The sequence below is a fragment of the Channa argus genome, chromosome 21 (genome assembly GCF_033026475.1).
Source record: "Channa argus isolate prfri chromosome 21, Channa argus male v1.0, whole genome shotgun sequence".
Taxonomy (NCBI): domain Eukaryota; kingdom Metazoa; phylum Chordata; class Actinopteri; order Anabantiformes; family Channidae; genus Channa; species Channa argus.
The window spans coordinates 12391204-12412978 of record NC_090217.1 but is presented as its reverse complement, the minus strand read 5'-3'; the positions used below and the strand labels follow the sequence as shown (position 1 = coordinate 12412978).

General features: G+C 40.4%; 3 protein-coding genes across 5 annotated transcripts; all 3 read left to right on the top strand.

Annotated features, from left to right (window-relative positions):
* The first annotated feature begins 1991 nt into the window (after window positions 1–1991).
* Window positions 1992–14657, top strand: pparaa (peroxisome proliferator-activated receptor alpha a). Of its 3 annotated transcripts, none has more exons than XM_067489662.1 (9): window positions 1992–2149; window positions 5735–5837; window positions 5986–6216; window positions 7367–7521; window positions 11445–11583; window positions 12149–12348; window positions 12444–12713; window positions 12819–13047; window positions 13141–14657. In XM_067489662.1, the coding sequence occupies exons 3-9, from the start codon at window positions 6033–6035 to the stop codon at window positions 13383–13385; spliced, it is 1422 nt and encodes a 473-aa protein (XP_067345763.1). In that variant the 5' UTR covers window positions 1992–2149; window positions 5735–5837; window positions 5986–6032; the 3' UTR covers window positions 13386–14657. The 3 variants fall into 3 exon arrangements, with proteins under 3 accessions (XP_067345763.1, XP_067345762.1, XP_067345761.1); XM_067489661.1 differs by having other exon boundaries at window positions 1993–2149; window positions 12447–12713; window positions 12804–13047; XM_067489660.1 differs by having other exon boundaries at window positions 1993–2149; window positions 12804–13047.
* Window positions 14658–15205: 548 nt separating this feature from the next.
* Window positions 15206–17228, top strand: cdpf1 (cysteine rich DPF motif domain containing 1). Its single transcript, XM_067489664.1, has 3 exons — window positions 15206–15346; window positions 15579–15690; window positions 16248–17228. Exons 1-3 carry the CDS (start codon window positions 15234–15236, stop codon window positions 16374–16376), a joined length of 354 nt encoding a protein of 117 aa, XP_067345765.1. The 5' UTR covers window positions 15206–15233; the 3' UTR covers window positions 16377–17228.
* A 1306-nt stretch (window positions 17229–18534) lies between these two features.
* LOC137106435 (cyclin-dependent kinase inhibitor 1B-like) lies at window positions 18535–20337 on the top strand. Its single transcript, XM_067489663.1, has 3 exons — window positions 18535–19217; window positions 19675–19838; window positions 20198–20337. Exons 1-2 carry the CDS (start codon window positions 18680–18682, stop codon window positions 19824–19826), a joined length of 690 nt encoding a protein of 229 aa, XP_067345764.1. The 5' UTR covers window positions 18535–18679; the 3' UTR covers window positions 19827–19838; window positions 20198–20337.
* The last annotated feature ends 1438 nt before the right edge of the window (window positions 20338–21775 follow it).

The window sequence follows — 21775 nt, the reverse complement described above, 5'->3', positions numbered from 1 at the left end:
CTCATGACTAGAGTGTGATTATTACAGTGTGCTCACAAGTACAGATGTGCAACAGTAAGTCTCAGTTGTTTATTGAGTTTTCTTAGAAATGAAGGCTTATTCTGTGACCTATAAAAGCCTCTGGGGTTTAGCAATATGTGTTTATCTTTCTGAAGAATTGTCCAGTGTGTGTGCATTATTTCAAAACAAAGGTATTTGGGAATATTTATGTAATATGATAATAATGTGTTGGATCAAAGCAAAAGAAAATCCTAAAAAGATAGCGGGATGGTAGTGAATCTGGAGTAAACAACTGAGCATGGTGGTTTCTAATCTAGAAAACATGAGTGTGTGTGTCCCCTTCATTTATGGAACAAGTGACCAGGTGCAAAGGTAGCAGCAAAAACATTATTACCTTGACACGTGTTTCTGTGAATGGAAGAGAAAAGAACGAAAGAACCACTTTTCTGTGGAAGTCAATGAAATGATGGTGGCCAATTATCCCCAGACAGTCTGTCACTTCAGTATAGTGTTACACTAACATTTTATGATGCACGGATACACAGTAGATGGCGCCAGATATTACATGTGCTGTCTGCAGTCCTTCAGTGGCCATCAGCTGCTGTATTTTTTTATTGTTGTTGTTATCAGGACTTGGCACAGAAGAGGTTTGTCCAAACTACTACTGTTTGCTGGTCTCTAGAGACGTGGGTGACAGTCTGAAAGGGTGGATGCATTATACAAATAAAAGTGGCATTAGACACCTACATGCATACATTGACAGTTCACTGCCTCCAGATGACAACCCCTTTATCAATATATTAGTGCATGCAGTGACACAATACACTGTACAGCTACAGTAACTGATTGGACTCATGTCAGACACCGGTTTCTATATCAGGTGTTTTCAGGTTCCACGCTGTCAGTTTTAATTTTACTGGTACAGTGCGTTTGGTATGTGTCCTTCAAAACAAGCCAAGAACACAGCAATAACTCTGCCTCCAACTGCTGACACTTTAGATTACTGATGTTGGGCTTGAATGGTACAGCGGCGCATTGCATTTACCAAAGAAAATACATTTAGAGACCTTTTCGAGAATTACGAGTAACAGAACCACGGATCTCTTCTTTACGACATATGTTTCTGGTAATTATGAGATCCGGATCTCGTATTTATGACTAAGATCTGATAAATATGACAGCTTTTCAAAAGCTGTCTTAAAATAATCAGGTTTTTAAGATGTGCTCAGTATCACTGTAGTTCAGTGACAGTTTTCCATATTTCCACAACTCTGTAGTAAAACAGAACTGTCGATAGATAATTCGGTAAGTTTAGTTTCCCGAAATGTCAACAAATGTGCTGTAAACCGAGCCTCGCTTTAGGCTATATAGCCAGGTTCAATTCAAAGCCGACAGTTCGACTATCCGTATCCATGGCAACACTATAAGTCCTGGTTCCTGTAGAAGTTGGTCACACGAGTGGATTATTTAACGTTTAAATGAAACACGCAAAATTATATTTAGGATTGTATTCAGTGAGTCTTTAAATCGTCTAAATTATTAAACATTAACTATATGTTTGCATTTGGCAACATTTATTATGCCAAATTGCCCATTAACTGTTCATTTTCCGGATCTCGTAATTTCCAGATCTGTATCTTGCAATTTCGAGATAAGGTCTCTATTTTTTTTTTTGTTTTGTCTTTGGTGAATGCACTTGTCTACATTTAAGTTTGACACTGATATTTAATAATGGGCTGATCTGTGTGTTTTTCACATCAAAACACAGTCTTTGATAGAGTCTTTTGTTTTATCTGCCTTTTATTGTGAGGAGATAAAGGACGCGACATTCACCGTCCACATCCACACAGACGAACCCGTAAGATCCGCACACACCAGGAAGTGATTGTGACGGTCCTGTTTCAGATCCCTGCACGTCCATTGGTCAAAAGCATAGGTGTGTCAGGAGGTGTGCGCGCCGTGTCGCCGTGCGTAAGCTACGTCATTTCCTGTAGAGGTTGAGCGGAGTTTTGACAGCGCCGAAGAAGTCGTCGGTTCAACTTTGAGCCGAGTCGAAAAAGGTCTGTGTTTCTGTGAGGATCACGGGATCAAAACACCGTCCCTGAACGGGCAGCGTCATACGGAAATGCATGATATATTTGTCTCTGAGGTAAGTGATCACCTTTATGACAAATTTTATGTTGTTATGTAACTGTAGATATAAACCTTGACTTGTAAACCGGGTTCTAAACCGGGTTCAACAAACTTGCACCGTTTACAAGTACAAACACCAGTGAGCTTGCCTATAGGATAATAACGCTGTCTGTACATGCTGACGCTGCTGAGGTCTGACTACTGTTGTTGTTGTCCTCTGCATCTTTATGAACTTCCTGACTTGTCAAGCCTTCACCTGATTTCGTAATAAACCACACAAACCACGTGGCGACATATAAGGCTTGATACTGATGAGGGGAAAATACTCCCAGTCCCCTGTATGTTTCCATTTCTTCGCCGGTGTCAGATTACTAAATAAGGCTTTCATTATGCAATGGCAGAGCTACTTCCAAGCTCAATGTGGAAGCTGGTTTTGGGGATTTTGTACCCTTCAGATTTTTGAACAGTGCTACACATGGATGTGCTGTTGTGGAGAGTTTAAAGGTCAAAACAGCTTATCCTGATTCAGAACAGGGCACCAGTCCTCACTACCCACTACACAAGTCTTGGAAAAAACATAGTAAGAGCATGTGCAGCTGTCCACTTCCCTCGAGTAACACACTTTCCTTTTTGATTTTCCTCCTGTTTCTGGCTTATCTGTATCCTCGCTGTCATACTCATACATGCTGTTTAGTGCAGCTCCTGTTTCTCCTTCTCCTTTGACCTAAAAATATCGCCTACTGTCTGGGATTATAGTTCCTCAGGGAATTAAAACACAATGTCCTTTGAGGTAATGGGGAAACATGGACCCGGCTCATCTGCGTGAGGGGAAATGGAAGTCATAACAACTCAGTCAACTCTTAGTTCTCACCCTATTTTTAATGTATGTCAATACTGATCCAGTTGAACTAAAATATGATGGGGATTAATAGATTCAGGTGAGCTCACCAGAAAGCTTCATACTGTAGTCAGTTCACCTTGATATATGTATAAGAGAAGTTGTCTCGCAGCAGTTTTTTTAACACAGGAAAACTGTGAAAAATACAGTTCGATTCATTGTAACATAAGACCAAGAAAACATTCTAATTTTAAATTTCAGAACCGGCAAACGTGAAATGTTTGGCATTTCTGCTTTAAAAGGGGTATCAAAATAGTTAGCCGATTACTTTTCTGTCAAAGCACTTAATTAATAATTCAACTGTTTTTTTTGCAGCTCTGCATCTACTCAAGCCAGAGTGGAGATCTGGACATAGGAAGTTTAGGTCTCTACTGTAAAACACAACTCCAAGTGGAAAAGGTTGTACTTGTGTTAATGGATCCTACAAATTTTGCACACAACTCAACTCCAGAGCAGATTCAAAAATCTCTGCTGACAGTCTGAACTATCAGTTTGTCATATATATATATATATATATATATATATATATATATATATATATATATATATATATATATATATATATATATATATATATATATATAAATTTAAGCAACTCAAACCATCAGTTAGCAGCTTGTAAAGATGCCTAGAGAGTTGAAAGCAACTTCAAAATTTGCAATGTATGATAAATACCATGCAGCTACAAATGCACACATACTATATTTCCCCTTTAAACAACTTTGGCATTCTGTCAGGACCTGTCCCCTGAAATGCTGCAACACAAAGACTAGATAAACAAGAACAAGCATGCTTAGATCAATCACGTCCTCACTGAATGGTTTTTAAGAGTTGACAGGGTCCATGTTTTTTCTGCGCTGACTGATAAAGGCAGCACTTCACCCAACTGTCAGGTTGAACCATTAGCACACTTTAAAGAATTCTCAACAGTGAAAGTTTAAGTTGCACAATCACATATTAGTCGATGTTTCTTCCATGCTCGGCTTACAGATGTAGACAGCTGTGTAAACTGAGATTTCACATGAGTTCTGTAAGGGCCCCACGGCCAATTCTCTCTGTATATTAGATCAGAGATATGGTAGAGATTCTTGCCTTGATGGTAAAATAATGTCATTACATCTAATGTAGATAATATGAGTGTAGGTGGAAGAGGGAAGGTTAAAAAGTATTCACCCCCTTTGGAAGTTTTTTTAAAATTTTATTTAGCCTTTTGATAGAAATTCACAAAATGAAAACCTCATGTTAAAGTCAAAACAAAGTAACTTATTTAACTGAAGAAATTAACAAGGAATTGGGTTGTGTTTAACTATCCTCTAAGAGGCATTCAGTCAGTATGTAAATGTGCATGCTTTTGTGCTTCTATTCTATGTTGTTGTTTCTAAGATAATATTTTTGCTAGTACAGGCAGGTGTCATTGACAAAATCTGCTTTGTAGCGGGAAGTTCTTATCTGCCAACAAATCAGGCTTCGGTCTATGGAACAATAACATCTGCTGTGCTGAATTACTGGAAGTTGGAGAGCGCATTATAGAACACGAGCATTAGCCACGGTGCCGTGATGTGTGATAGTTTAAACAGATGTCCTTTACCCCACTATGAGCAGCTGGGGTCTCCGCCCCCCCCCCCCCCACCAACACACACACGAACACACACAAACAGACGCATAAAGATCCTCTGAAAATAGACAGAAACGGGATGTACAGGCAGAGGAACTGTGGCAGCAGAACAGATAGAGTTCAGAGTAAGCAAACAGATCCATACATTCCATACAATGTAAACGCAGCGTATTATGAGTGCACTTTGTAAAATCTCTGGAGTGTCAGCATGCATCAATAAATCAGAGTCAGAGCTTTGTGTGTATGTACTTTGGCTGGACATGAGACTTAGCCTGTCAATAATGCAGTCAAAAGAACACACTGTTGACTATACGGGGATGGTTCACTTATTAAACAATCACCTTCACAATAGGAATTTAATAACATTATCTCTGGTGTTAGTGGAGTTACAGTAGCAGTATAAGCTTTGTGCTTTCAGGTTTGTGGAAGTTCAGGAGTATGTGGAGTTTTGGTTAAAAAAAAAAAGAAAGAACACAAATGTTCATGAATCATTGTTGGGGTGTCCTGATTGGGTGACTGGGACAAGAGATAATCAGGGACAATTTTCAAAAGTCACAAACTGAAACGTCAAGTAAAAAAACATAACCCAAAGAGAAAAGGAAAATCTCACTTCCAGTAGCTAATGAGCCAATATAGTCCTATACTTGGCAGTCAGTGTCAGGGCGGCTGTAGCTCCGTTGGTAAAGGTGGTCCACAGACTACAGGGTCAGGTTCGATCCCCGTTCGATTCCCGTCCCTGGCTGTATGTCGAAGCGTCTCTGTGCAGTGCCGGTCCAAGCCCGGTAGATATTGGGGAGGTCGCGTCAGGAAAGGCATCCGGTGTAAAAACTGTGCCAAATCAACATGCGGACAATGATCCGCTGTGGCGACACTGAACTCGCGGGATAAGCCAAAAGGACAACAACAACAACAACTTGGCAGTCAGTGTCAGATGCCTTTTGTCTGTTTTTTTTTGTTAGTTTAAAGCCCTATTAAATACTTGTTGCGGGTCTTTTGTGACTGACAGACCTCTGTCAATGTAGAACATACACTGGCTTCAGAAAGTATTTTAGAAACCTTCACTTTATGCACATCTTATTGTCTTGCAGAGCTTTAAATGAATTCAGTTGCCATTCCTGCCGATCAATCTACTAAATCTAAGCGAAACCTTTCATTCAGATGCTTTGCTGTGGTGCTTCAGATTGTGGTCAGGTAATTGCTCTTTGCATCCTGTTTGCACCCAAAAAGAAAACTAAGCAGAAAATCCAGAGCTGTTCACAGACACAGACTTTAATAGTTGCCATAGGATTTCCACAGTTTGTCCTCATTCTAACTCTCTTTCCTAATTCTCCTGTTTCAGTCTGGCGAGTGAGGGATTGCACCGCCAGCTTTGGCCTGATCTCCACGATGGCAGGGGATCTGTACTGTCCTCCATCACCACTGGGAGACTCTCTAATGGACAGCCCTCTGTGTGGAGACCTGATGGAGGATCTTTGTGACATTTCCCAGTCCATAGACGATGACACGCTGGGATTTGATTTCCCAGAGTACCAGAGCACGGGTTCAGGCTCAGAGAGCTCCATTGCACTAGGTGAGTATTTAAATTGTAGAAAGAGAAGGAACCATCACGTGTAATATCATATTATCATGACAGCTAAATAAATGTATATTTGGGTAAGCTACAAATAGAAGTCCTGACAGGTAATGTTGGTCAACATTGACCTTTTGGTTCTAAGTGCACCACTTACGGTATGAATGCACTACAAAGACTCCGGTAAAGTGCATCCTGTGATCTTATCCCATATTCCCAAGCAGCATTTGGAAAACGTGACCCATGTCCTTTGTAATTATACTGAGACACATCAACAAAATGGCTTAATGGAAAATAATGGAAGAAACCTCAGGAAGCAACAGAGAAGGGATCCAGACAGGTGTGCAATACACATTGTGTGTATAAAACAGAGCAACATAGTATGGATCCATATTAGTATGGATAATCAAAATGGTAACATCAAAGAATACAAACACAAACAAATCAGGGAGCATGTTGAGCAATGTCCAGGTGATACACACAAGATGCAGAACCAAAGCAAATCCTTTAAACATCTGGAGAAGGGAGAGAAAGACAGAGGCGGGGAGACAGGAAGAAGCCAAGATTCCTGCAGGGCAAAGATCCAGATCCATCTCAACTGAAATTAGGCACAAACAGCCAGAGTGGGGAGAGATGTCCCAGGAGAGTTGATCAGAAAGAGAGACATCTTGGACGCTCATGTGCTCGGGAGACAAACAGGGTTAGAGAGATGCAGTTGTTTACAGAAAATTAAAATCACCTTAGCAGTATAACTACATGGACTATACTCTGCTTGTAAAATTTGATAAATTAAGTAAATTCAAATCTATATTATACAGATGGTCATTTACCACTTTAGTAATTGCAGTGCATAACTCTGTACACAACATCCTGTTGGTTACATAAAATACGCCTAAGCTGAGCTAACCAATCACTGGCAATACCTGTAGCTTCATAAGACATGAAACATAGGGCTGAAAGCATTATGCTTATCTGAAGTGTCTTTCCTGAAATGTCAAACATTTTATTAAACATTTTATTAAATTATTGTCATGTCCTAAATGCATCATGTGGAACTGGAAGTCTCAAATTCGAACAGACCTATGTTCAAAAAAGTAGCCTAATGCAATAGCGCATCGTTGTCTTCCCTTTGCTGTGTTGTCTGGTGAAGACACCTTGACCCCGGCCTCGAGTCCATCATCAGGGGTGTGTGGAGCAGCACCGGGCCCTCAGGAGAACTTCAGCCCACTCCACTTGGAGTGCCGGGTGTGCTCCGACAAGGCTTCGGGCTTTCACTATGGGGTCCATGCATGTGAGGGCTGCAAGGTGAGAAGTGTGTGCACCATTCAGCCATTGTAGAGTATGTATTGTATACATGTGTCAACCTACAGCAAATATCAAAATGAGAAAGGAAATAAAGCCACACAGAGACATAGATATAGACATAAAGACAGATACAGGCCCATTCAAACAGCCATTTGTGCTGGAAATACAAATGTTGTGGTCGGGTCCCTGCATGTAGCTGTGCAGCTATCAAAGGGGTGAAAAACACAGCATACACTGTGTACACATACACATACATGCCGCACGCAAACACATACAAAGTTCAGCATGTGGAGGCGCCTGACTTAGAGGCCAGTGGAAAGTTTCTGAAACACGCAGGCAGGTCATGTGAGGTGGGGGACATAATGACCTTGGCTGACTTGTCACCTCTCGCCTGCTTGGCACGGAGCCCATCCGAATGACGTAAATAGCTACACATGCTGGCTCTGCTGGCACAGAGCACTGTAATGCTTATACTAAATGATTCTTTAGACACAGCTACATTGTGAAATCATCATAAAAGAATTTTGGCTATACTGTATTTGTAATATCGTTTTTTTTTCTCAATGAAGGTTAACAGCTTGGATTTCAGAAATTCTTAAGGTTTTACGGCGAAGAAAAACATACTGTTGAAAGTGAACATATTGTAGCTGAGAATGCTGCATGTCTTTTTGTGTTGAAGCCATTAAGGGTCCTCTCTACATTGCTGAAATCATGTGAGCTTGTTGTAGCCTCACGTGCCTCTAAGCTGACTGCAGTTTTGCTACTAACCAGACTTTAAACCTGTGATCTCCCATACGTTAGTGTTCCACCAGCAGCTTCGCCTTGAATTACTGTTGTGCACCACAACAACTATGAAGCAGTGGTTTCTTTGGTTGGGGACAATCTTGGAGACTGTTTTTCACTCCTCTGAACTGGCGTTGTGCCTTCAGTTTTATTTGGATGTATAGGACAACAAGAGGCAGGAGGCTAACATTTCACAATTTCCATTTCTCTGTCCAAGTTTTGCAGAATGTCCTGTCAGTTTCACAATGCGCATCTGTGTGTGCTGAACACTGCAAAAACTGGCCAGCTCATTGCAGGGAGTCTGGTTTATGACCAACATCTCATTCATCATAATCACTACAAATAATGCTCATCTTGCAAACCCAGCAACCCAATACCACTACTTTACTAAAATAAGGACACAAATGACACTGAACTGGCAGCGCACATGTGAGACTTGTTGTTTGACAGCCCTCTGTTCCTAAATTCTCTGACTGACGTTATTGAGCCATCATGGAAAAGTCTGCCTTGTGATGTGTAGCAGTCACAACTCACAGTCTCCAAGCCGGACACACACCGTTCATATCACTTTCAACACCTCGCTTTAAAGAGAGGAGTGCTCCTCAGTGGGAATGCAAATGGAATGTGCTGTGATCCTGTGGTGTGATGGCTTAGGTCTGGTTGGGATGTTATGAAATATGTAGAGGCGTCAGAGCAGCAGGACAGTCAGCACGGTGAGAGAAAGCGTTTAATAACAGAAGGTTAAAACGCAGAAGTAATTCTACTTGCACATTAGGTTTGTTTGAAAAAATGTGCCATAAAGGTGCCTAATTTGAAACTTTTTGTATCATTAAAAGACGCTTGGATGAGGAGTACACATATCTTTGCTCACCTCTCACGGTTATATATACAATTGTATGCAAAAGTGACATTGTCCATGATTTTCATTTAATAATGTTTGGGTGTTTGGATCCTCAATTTCATTTTGATCTATCAAATAACTGAAGGACACAGTAGTATTTCAGTAGTAAAATGAGGTTTGTTAGATCAACAGAAAATACGCAATATGCATCAAAACAAAATTAGACAGGTGCATAAATTTGGGCACCCTTGTCATTTTGTTGATTTGAATATCTGTAACTACTTAGCACTGGTTTATTGAAGCACACAATTGGTTCTGTGAGCTCATTAAGCCCACAGACCGCCTCCAAAGAGCTACAACATCAACTTGCTGCAGATGGTTTCACTGTGCATCGTTCAAAAATTCAACGCACTTTGCACAAGGAGAAGCTGTATGGGAGAGTGATGTGAAAGAAGCCTTTTCTGCACACACGCCATAAACGGAGTCGCTTGAGGTATGCAAACGCACATTTGGACAAGCCAGCTTCATTTTGGAAGAAGGTGGTGTTGACTGATGAAACAAAGATTGAGTTATTTGGTCATAACAAGGGGCGTTATGCATGGCTGCAAAAGAACACAGCAATCCAAGAAAAACACTTGCTACCCGCAGTAAAATTTGGGCGAGGTTCCATCATGCTGTGGGGCTGTGTGGCCAGTGCTGGTACTGGGAATCCGGTTAAAGTTGAGGAATCAGTCACAAAGTTGCACAACAACAAGACAACGACCCAAAACACTGCTCAAAATCTACTCGGGCATTTATGCAGAGGAACAAGTACAATGTTCTGGAATGTCCATCCCAGTCCCCAGACCTGAATGTCATTTCACATCCGAGGGGTGATTTGAAGCGGGCTGTCTATGCTCGGCAACCATCAAACCTAACTGAACTGGAGATGTTTTGTAAGGAGGAATGGTCCAAAATACATTCATCCAGAATCCAGACACTCATTACAGGCTCACTACAGAAGCATCTAGAGGCTGTTATTTCTGCTAAAGGAAGCTCTACTAAATATTGATGTGTTTTTTTCTCTTAGGCTGCCCAAATTTATGCATCTGTCTAATTTCGTTTTGATGCATATTGCGCATTTTCTGTTAATCCATTAAGCCTCATTTCACTACTGAAATATTACTGTGTCCTTCAGTTATTTGATAGATCAAAATGAAATTGCTGAATCAAATATTTATAAGTGAAAATCATGGACATTGTCAGGGGTGCCTAAAATTTTGCATAGAACTGTACATATATCACAACAAAGAATGGGCCTCTGGTTTGTCTTGAAGCCATTGCACACTTCTGCACAGACATGCAAACACATACATGTGGTAAACTTGCACATCTGTTTTTTTCATGCTTGTGTGGCCCTATTTTTTTTTCTTTTTGATAACTAACATATGTTAAAATATGCTGCAGTGTTTTCATGAAGTTTACACCCAGTTCTGCCCGACAACAAGAATGTTTTTAGGTTAAAAAAAAAAATATTACAAAACTTGTCACAAAAAAAGTGTGACTCATAATAACCCTTAATGACACCATGTCTGCAGCCAAACCCTAATGTAAGATCAAGGCTGATGTACTGCATGAACATGTGGCTCCAGATATTTTGCCAGAGAATCAATATTCCCTTCTAGACACTGAGGGCTGAGGAATGTCTTGACTGATATTTCAGTGATGAATGCAGGTGTGTGTGAGTTCGTGTCAAAGAATCATATGTTTTGGCACACTTGACATCTGTTAGCATGTGTTGGCCTGATGCCATGTATCTCAGTGTGTATTGGAGGCATGTCAGGATGTCTTATGCAATCAGTGTTCTCCTTAGGAAAAGTCAGGTTTACCACACTCACTCCTGCCAGGGCTTAAAATGTTCAGAATAAATGTAAAGTGTTATGAGGAGCTGTCTCTAACGTTCCCATTTGACATAAAGCTTTACTGAATGATGGTGACCACTCACTCCTAACCCACGTGCTATCAAAAGATTCTAAATGACTGATCGTGACTGTAGCATTTGAAAAGTGACGTGTAGTTAATGCGTAGAATTAAGTAAAGAAAAAATACTTTCCAAGAAGGTAATTAAAAGTCCCAGCGCCCATAAATGTAGTAATAATAAGTACATTTGCAACAAGTAGAACAGGGTCCAGACAGCCCACACAATTCAGTTTGTATTTGTGGACTGTGAAGTTAATATAAATGAAATATTATATTTTTAGGTTTGTGTATTCAAATCATGGTATTTTAATGTCTGCGTGTGTTATTCTGTTTAAAATAGGGATTTTTCAGGAGGACCATCAGGTTGAAGCTGGAATATGATAGGTGTGAACGCAACTGCAAAATCCAAAAGAAGAACCGCAACAAGTGCCAGTACTGCAGATTCCACAAATGTCTCTCCGCGGGCATGTCCCACAGTGGTAAGTCCTGAAACCTTCAAATTAGTTTAAAGCTAAACTATGTAACTTTTCAATAATAACCACTGCAGTGACAATTAGAGAGTAATTAGAAGAAAGACAGACTAACAGTCTGCAGACTACAGAATAATAGTAAAACATTGTGGAATAGTAGCACAAAAATGGCTCAGTAACATTAATCACATAGAAGTGTATATGAAATTTTTAGCAGGTGCTGTGATCAAAATGATCAAATATATTGTGATCATCACGTCCATTGACCTCCAGTACAGGCTCCAGTACTGCATACTCTACACTGTTGTAGGGTTTTATAGAATGTCCGTATTGCTCCACATTGAGCCTGTCATCTGCACTGACTCCTGAAGGGTCACTGGGTTTGTTTTGATGGCCTCCCACTGCAGGCAGAACAGTGTCAGAAACCTGAGCGGAAAACCGCGTGTTGTCCTCAGAGCAAAGAGAACCAAACTGGTGTGGTTAGGAGTTTGTTGGATGTCTTTGTATGTAGTGGCATTGTAAAATAGCTAAAGTCATCAAGCTGTTGCTGATGATTAATGTCTCTCTACACCAGCTATCCGTTTTGGTCGGATGCCACAGGCAGAGAAGCTGAAGCTCAAGGCAGAAAGCAAAATGGTGGAGAAAGAATTGAAAAGCCCCATGCTGGCCGATAACAAGGTTCTGGTCAGGCAGATACATGAAGCCTACATGAGGAACTTCAACATGAACAAGGCAAAAGCGCGACTTATACTCACAGGAAAAACTAGCAAGCCGGTAAACAATACAAAATAAAGCCAAGGACAAAAGTCTGAGAAATCTTCTCTTCATATTTCTGTTCTTTGTTTTAAATATCGACAAATCTTTCCCAGCAGCCTTTCATCATACACGACATGGAGACATTCCAGCTGGCAGAGAGGACATTAGCGGTCCATATGGTAAACGGGGACTCTCCGGAGCCCAAGAGCAGCCATCAGACTGGGGAGGTTGTTCTGGCTGTGGGTTGTGGGGAGCTTCAGCAGAGGGAGGCTGAAGCCAGACTGTTCCACTGCTGCCAGAGTACCTCAGTGGAGACAGTCACGGAGCTGACAGAGTTCGCTAAGGCAGTGCCAGGTTTCCAGAGCCTAGACCTGAATGATCAGGTGGGTTTGAGACTGTAGATTCCTGAATGTAAAGAAACAAAACGTTTTGTTTGTCATGTGATTTCCACCGTTTGATTTGCTCACATTTAGGTTACTCTATTAAAGTACGGCGTTTATGAGGCGCTCTTCACCCTACTTGCCTCCTGCATGAACAAAGACGGCCTTCTGGTGGCCCGTGGTGGAGGCTTCATCACTCGTGAATTCCTCAAAAGCCTCCGGCGGCCGTTCAGTGACATGATGGAGCCTAAGTTCCAGTTTGCCACTCGCTTCAACTCTCTGGAGCTGGATGACAGCGATCTGGCCCTTTTTGTTGCTGCCATCATCTGCTGTGGAGGTATATCATTATATGGAGGGATAACGTGATAGTAATTGAGCAAGTGTTCAAAGGTTGTACCTTTTTAATATAAGGGATTCATATCTCACACAGACCGTCCAGGCCTGGTAGATGCTCCTCTAGTAGAGCAGCTGCAGGAAAGCATCATCCAGGCACTACGGCTCCACCTGCTGGCCAACCACCCCGACGACACCTTCCTCTTCCCCAGGCTGCTGCAAAAACTGGCCGACCTCCGGGAGCTGGTCACCAAGCATGCTCAGTTGGTCCAGGAAATCAAGACAACAGAAGACACGTCGCTGCACCCTCTCCTGCAAGAAATCTACAGGGACATGTACTGAGGATGTATAAACAGGTTAAATGTTAATACAAAAAGCTGGGTATTCCTACAGTATACACATTAACTATAATGCATAATAATGTACTGTAACTTGTGCAGCTTTTAGGGTGCACACTGCTGTGACCTGGTGACACTTTTTAATGGAATAAAATGAAAATAATTTTATTTTAGAGGGAATGGAGCTGTTGAAGTGGATGCGAGATCTTCCATTGAAGGGGCCACAATGGGGAATTTTGTGAGCTCGTATCATAGATGTGTAAGAACATTTTTAACGCAGCAATTTGAACAACAAGCACCGAGTTGCTATTGTCAGATTGAGTTCTTGGTGCTTTAACAATACACTGAACAAAGGCTAAATATGGAGTATGCTATGCAAATAGAGTACAGAGAGTACACTTATTAAAGTAATTTGGACCTGGCTTTCAAAGGCATGCATGCACTAATGCTAATCATCCCTGTGAATAATCTGAACCTTCTTACTTTTGACTTGGAGAGGGGCTTTGCAGCATTGGCTAAAAGTCTCCTACCCACTACTTTAGCTATTCAGAATAATGTGTTGAATAATGTAATAATGATTTGAATGTGGTTAATATCACCGCCACGTCCTTTTTATTGTACACTTGTGCCGTTGCTGATACCAGCCAAATGTCTCTTTACCATTTTGAGGATAGTGGTTGAAGAAACACCTGCATCAGTGCCATAATGTTTCTGTACCACTTACAGTATTTCTTTTTCTTCTTTTTTTTTACACCTTACACATTCACCATATAACATACATAATAGCGTGTGTTAAAACGATGATTAGGATATATATCTTCTTAATGTCGGACCAGAGAATGTTCTCATATAGTATTAAATCAGCCATCATTTGAAAGTATTGTAATTTTGTCTATTATGTATTTATTTAATTCTTTCTATCCCACTGTTAAAGCCAATACAAAGCAATAAAGATACAGTTTTTCCAGTTAAAAAACAGTAAAGGTTAGCATTGAATGTTTTAATCACAAACAATGTTTTAAGCTGGTTTAAGTTTTATTTTGAAAATACAAGAATGTGGTGAAGCTGGTGAAAGGAATTTGCATATCTGCAGAAAGTAACACTAACACAAACCTCAAAAAAGGAGCTGATTGCCTTTTTTTTGTACTCAGACTTTATCTCCTAGTTTTGAACAAATGTCAAACTGTACAGTAAAATGTTGAATAAAAATGTATTTGTAGAATAAAATTGTAATAATTATGTGCTATTCCAAATAAACTAATATATTTACATCTTCTATTTGCAATGCCCTAAATTATTTACCTGTTAGGTGTCAGTGTTCTTCGTTCATCTAATTTAGAGTTGTCAAATTAATTATTCAATAAGCCTTTTCACTGCAGACATTTTAAACTTTAAACTAGCAGGGACAACACAGATGTGCCTAAGTGGGCCAATATTTTTGATACCTATTAATGTTATTAGGTACATTTGTGCTTTTCCTTTTATGACATGTCAAAAGATCTGCTGTCGTAATGTATTATCTTGGGTTTAGTTGACAAGGAATATGCCTGTTTCACCTAAGGTTCATATTTAAAACATTTATTATATTAATATAATATTTAAATATGTGACTGTAACTGCGTTCACATGATAATATTGTTTTAATGTTCACAGATGTCTTACCATTTTTAATTAAAAAAAATTGAAATAATGTTTTTTAAATCGGTATTGTTTTAATCAAATATTGTAGCACACACCGCGCATGTCGTTGCTCCCCCGGCCCGGTAGGTGGCGGTAAAGATTCGTGATACGACGTGACTGCAGACGATATAAAAACCAGGAACAAACCTTTTCTGCTCCATTGACCTGAACGATGGAGCCAACTACTAATGAATCCCCACGAAATACTTTTACTTGCCAGTTGTGTGATTTAAGTAGTCCTTTTATTTACTACGGTCAGAAACCACCAAACACCAGAGCTATTGTGTAAGTGGAAATGGAGATAAATGATGATGTAGCGATCTGGTGCTAGCGCAGGTATGCTAAAGCTAACTATATTAGCTGCTACGTGACTGCATGTTATGTTCGCGACATGGACAGAAAAGCCCCTCCGATGAGTTGGGCTTGTTGTATGAAAATCAGCTGGCTAGTTTCCAGAGCCATTTGGATTGAATGAAGTTGCAATTCGACTTAAGTCTGTGTGTCCGTGGTCCATCAGGTTGCTCGAGGAGTGTTTCGTGACTAAGGATCCTTTCAGCCCCGACAAGGAAAAGTTTCTTGTTTTGGGGTCTACGTGCAGCCTGTGCAGCGCCTGTGTTTGTGTTGGATCGGTAAGATGTATTACAATTGAATGGCTACGGACTGTTTCTGCTACGCACTAAATATGCAATCGCGTGCTTTAATTCATCACATAATTACCAGCTGGATGCACAAATGTTGGCCTGCACCTCCAGGGAGCACTGACACCAGAGATGATAAGACTGTAAAGAGAACAACATGCAGCAGATAAAGACCCTCATTTGTACAGTCCTGTGTGCATCTAAAATACACAATTTAAAAAAGGTTAAACAAAGGGGAAAACATTTTACTTATGTAAATAATGCTGTACTCATGTGACATGTTTAAACTTTGCATGAGCTGATCTTGCAGATCACAAGTGGAAAAAAATTGCACCTGTCATTTTGATGTTGTCCTCAGATTAATCTGTAGTCGTGTAACACACACACACACTGTTTCATAGCTGTGATGCCCTTCAAAAAATTGATAGTAAGAAAATAAACCCTTTCCCTAGATTGAAATAAATCTGACTAGTCATGTCTGGTACTTATCACGGAAGTGTAGAACTGATGCAGAACTTGTCTTCCTTTCCTTTTTCTCCTACTGTTAGGATTGCAGTCTTTTCTACACCAAGAGGTTCTGCATGCAGTGTGTGAACAAGCACTTGGACCAGTTCCCCCATCAGATTCAGGCTGAGCTGGCCAAGAGGAAGCACAGCTCCAAGGCTGCAGTCTCATGACACCAGGCAAGAGGACCGTAACCTGCTCAGCATTCTAAAACAAATGTGTAAAAAGTACTTTACTTATCAGCGCTTTTGATTAAACCCATACTGGACTCGGCTATAAAAACAGCATGCCAAATAACAAAGCATTCTGTACTTTATTAGTATCACTCAGGGGCAATGCTATTTTGATGGAAAATAATCACCATTCTGCCAGAAAAACACAAGTCCTTGCCTGTAGCTAATATGTTAGCCAGCAGGATTGGCCAACTAGGTTTATGTGGTTTTTGGAATTTTATATAAGCAACAACAGATGTGACTAGTGTTGCTTGGGGCAATTACAGCACCTTTTGTATTGTTGCATCCTTTTTCTATAATAAAATATGGATCAACAGAATTAGAATTATTGCTAATATCGACCTGTCCTCTCCATTGTGGTCATTTGACCTGTTCACCTGAAATCAGTAACTACTCCGAGATTCCTGCAGATCTATCATTTTTATAACTGAGACTCAAAAGAGCTATGTTTAATTTATTATTTCCCGAAGACCAGTTGCTAGACTTTTGTTTTCACTGTCCTTGCAATTAAACAAAATCTATTTCCCTACAATTTCACTTGGTACTTAATGCATTATTCCTGCTGTGCAATTTTTTAAAGTACCTTTTTATGAGTGCACATACTACATCTCAGTACCATATGGTAGCAGTCATATTTATACAGCATATTCTTTAATTGTAGACATGTGTATGTGTTGTTGACAAGGACAAGTCCATTGTAACCACATATGATTCTTTACGGTAACAGTCCATTTTTGTGTGTGACTTAAATATAAAAACTGTAAAAAGTTATATACGTTGACCTTTAATATGTTCCTTTTTAGTTTTTAATCATAATAAATGTGTATTTAAATTTAGTTGTAGTGATAGAATCTGCTATAGTTGCCGCATCCAACTCTTCTTCACAAATGAGAGCAAATATTTCTAAGTAAAATATTTCTCATTTGCCAGCTGTCTTCTCAGTTTGATCAAGCTGATGTTTTCAGCTCTGGAGTCGCTCTGTACAATGTGCACACTTTGCAGCAGCATAAACACATTATGGATTAAGTGTGATTCCAGCGGTAACATCAATATAACACATGGCCTCACTCTATCCATCTCAACATGTGTGCCTCTGTTTGAGGGTTAATTGAAACAGCATGGCCTTAAAGGCGGGCCCACTGCGTTTTACTGGCACATGCTGCACAGGAATGCAGAGTGACACTGCAGAGTTTATGCTGGGACATCAGGATCTTCTGGGCACAAAAAGTGCTTACTGTCAGTGGTGTTTTCAGTCAATTACTGCAGGAGTATTGCAGAGTTTTGCGGAGCCACTTTCTGTGTCCTCTGTTTCTAAATTCAAAGCACACGCATACACCTTATCTGACAGTGATAGGAATCGTGCCAACAATGACGCAAGGCTTTCTGCTCTAGAGCTTTCGTCACTGGATGCCAGCAGACAGATTTGTTGCACAAAACCTCATGCCAGCATGCCATTGTCCACCTATAGGCTTGGAGCTGTGACAAAATAGATTTACAGTGATTGAATCAAGTGTTCCTAAGATGTTTGTGTGACACCAAATCAGATCAAGCAGTGATATGTGTCAGCGCTCATACAGGGAATTGATGAGTGATTTATTGAGATAGTATTACCAGCCTGGAGGGAGACCTCAGCCAATGCTACTGCAATGAGAGTCCTATCAGCATTATTTTCTTATCAGGTTTTACGCTGAAGTCAATTAGCAGATTTTTTTTTTTTAATCTACAGCATCTTAACAGTGCATGAGCACAAAGGTACAAATGTCAGTTAATGAGATCAAATGAAATCTGTGACCTTTTAAGTGTTGGTTTAATGTCTAACCTGATGCCTGCTTGATAAAACGGTGCTGGTTTAAAAATAAACACAGTAGTGCACTTACTTATTAACTGCATGCTCCCTTCCCTTTTCCTTTTCACGTGGATCTAACAAATTATTTGGATTATTTAGGATATATTTACGCATTAATCCAGTGCAGTGCTATGTCGTCGCCACTTGTCGAGTTTTTAGGAGAGCTCTAGGGGCGGTCCTCGCCCAGACCAATGAATCGCCTTCCCTGTTTAAATAGTCATTGATGTCAACTTTTCTTCTTCACTCATAGCTCCCTCTAACGCCATGTTGGCTGTTATAACTTGACTTGTTGTTTTCATCAGCCTTACTACGAACTTGACAGGAGTGGCTCTGTTAAATCCCCCTGCGCCTTTGGAGACACTTTATTCCATTTTTTTCGTGCGCGCACGCGTTTTGGATGTTACGCGCGGAATATGCATGCATCATTCCCGTGACTTTGCATTTGAACGGAATACTACTTCGGAATAGCAGTTTGAGAAGGGTTGAATATTTGTGTTATTTTACTGTCCTTGTGTGCAACAAAATGTCAGATGTTCGCCTTTCTAATGCGAGTCCGACATTGGAGAGGGTGGATGCGCGGCAGCCAGACAACGTCCGACCTCCTGTCTGCAGAAACCTTTTCGGCACACCTGACCGAGAGGAGATACGGAGATATGTCACGACTTCGTTACAGGAAGACGTGCAGGCTTTTACGGAGAGATATAACTTCGATCCGGTGGACGAACGACCGCTCACTCCGCGCAACTACGAATGGCAGGAGGACGGCGACGCACCGGAGTTTTATCGCAGACCGCCGCACGGGAACCAGCGGCCAGAGCGAGATGTGGACTTGTCCGACGAAAGTAGCCGACAGGATGCCGCGGAGAGGCATGAAAGACAGTCGGATCGCCAACCAGACAAAGGCGGATCACGGAAAAGACGTTCAGAAGTTTTAGGTGAGTTACCTTTTCTCAGCAAAGCTGCCCCCCGTTTTCTTTCCCTGCGCGGTGCGTTTCTGCAGTGTGCCGCAATGCAGAGACGCAGGCTGAGTCCTGGGCTCAGCCGCAGGCTACGATCGGTTGATCAGCACGTCTTTGCAAACAATCAGAAATGCGCAAGAGCGATATGACAATTTGTCTATGCACGTTAGAGCCGCGTTAACGGGAGTAGTTGTTGAATGTGACCGTGTTGCTCTTCTTAGTACATTGTACTTTTTACACATATCCTTCCTCTCGTGCCTCGGATTACTGTCGGTGTATCGTGGGGTTTTCAAGCCAACTTTTCTTCCTTTTCGCCATCAGCAGCCTGTCACTATGTCAGGTGTCGTTTAAAGGTGGATGCGCGGCTCCTCACAGCAACCTTTCATGCTCAGTGATTTTTTATTTTATTTTATTTATTTTTTTGGTTTGCCAGGTTCCTGCTCCAGCGAGTGTCAGAGCAAAAGGTCGCCATCGGATGGCGACGACGACGACGATGAAAACAAGTCAGACGGTTCAGGAAGTCAGGCGCTACAAGTCGAAGAGGAGAGAGCCAGCAGTGCAGAGGACGGCGTGGAGGTGCAGTAAAAACAGCGCCAGGTTAGAACCCTTAAAACATACCCCCGTAATACGAGTGGCATTAAAGAAATGAGTGCATAACAACACAAGTTCCCAGAGGCTAAAGTATTAATTATCTCTCTGAATATCGCTGCCAGTGCAGGTATGTTTGGGCCGCGGGGATGACGTACGCGTCAATACAGAACAGTTGTCAAGACATTTCTGTGTTTCGCGTAGAATGTATTTGTTTTTATCTTCCGCAATCCTTCACGCTATGACTGTTCACCGTGTGTGTGTCTGTGTGTGTGTGTGTGCGCGCGCGCACGAGGGATATCAGGCATGAACAACTGCTTTTCCAGTTGCACCATTCACCACCCTGTTTCCTCTTTTATGTCCCGCAGAGCGCACAGACCTGTTGCTGGTGGAATACTGTAGCTTTTCTCACCATCTGACAGACGTCGAATTGATAAGAAGCAGCCTTTTTCAATGGGGAGGAGGAGAAGAGGCTGCACAAAGCACTGAATATGTACACTATCAAGTTTTGGCACTCGTTTTAATTAAATTGCCTCAGAAGCAGCAGACAATGTAGCAGTGTGCAAATGGATTTTGCTCATTTAAAAAAAAAATCTACTACCTATGTTTAAGATGTAGCACATAAAAAAGCATGATATGCTTTTCAAACCTTTTTTTATGTTTTTAAATAAGTGTGTGAATTTGACTCTGGAAGTTGCAGTGCAATTTCCAGGAGAGAAATATTATTTTGGTAAAGTAGTCATATTGTGTCATTATTCAGGTAATTGATGTAAATGCAGATTTAAAAAGTCAGGGTTATGTGGGGAGAAAATGATTTCACATTTTCTATGGCTTTATTTGTCCCAGTGTTTTTTATATATATATATATATATATATATATATATATATATATATATATATATATATATATATATATATATATATATATATATATATATATATATATATATATATATAGTTTTTGAAGGCCCAGATGGCCACACTGTAAGTTGTGGGTCCATCTGTCTGGGAACAGCCATGACAGATAAAGTTTACACACAAATAACGTCCCCCTTTTCCCCCCTTTTTATTTCATTATTTAACTTTTTTTTTTTTTTGCCAAAGTTTGTGCCTTTCTTTCCTGTGGGTGAGGGGTGGGTAGGTGGGAGGCTGGTTCAACAACACAGCAATAACCAACCACATTTTAACAGTATTTGCTAATAATCCTAAGAATTAGGTTTTATTTTTAAATTAGTTAATATTTTGGTGGCTTATTGGTCACATAGCCCAACCCTTGTAATAAATGCTGTAGTGCAGGTTAACAAAGACAAAATATGTTAAAATCACTGGGCTACTTATTATGCAAATATGTGAATCAAAGATTTGTTGGTGTGTGGAATTCATGTGGAACATGTAATTGCACTATAATTAATTTCTCATTTTTGTGAAGGCAGAAAACAAAGTTACACTGCCTCATTTGGTGTAAAACTTTGAAGTGTACCTGTGTGCCTTTTTTTTTTAAACACTGAAAAAATTATACTAACTTATTTATGTTGAGCTTTTTTTTTTTTGTGGGTGTATGTATAGCTTTCCAAAGCAACATTTTTTGTGCATTTTGTAAATATCTATCTTCATTATTGTTTTTAAGATAAATAAACTTTTGCAAAACTGAGCCTAATAATTGATTTTGTACCTTGTGTTTTTGTTTTTTTTTTTGTTTTTTTTCTTAAATCTGCCATCAATTCGATTAAGAAGCATTGCTGGTGTAGTGAATGCTTGAGCTCACTATTTTGATTGCACAGCACACAAGTGCTCCACCCTTAATACACACTTTGAATTTAAAATGATCCGCCCATGTAAACTGACAAGTTGATCATAGTGATTAAAAAATGCACACAAAGACGTTATGTAGATACAGGCACATCAATAAAGAAGGTTAATGAGAGGTTGGGGAATGACCATATTCA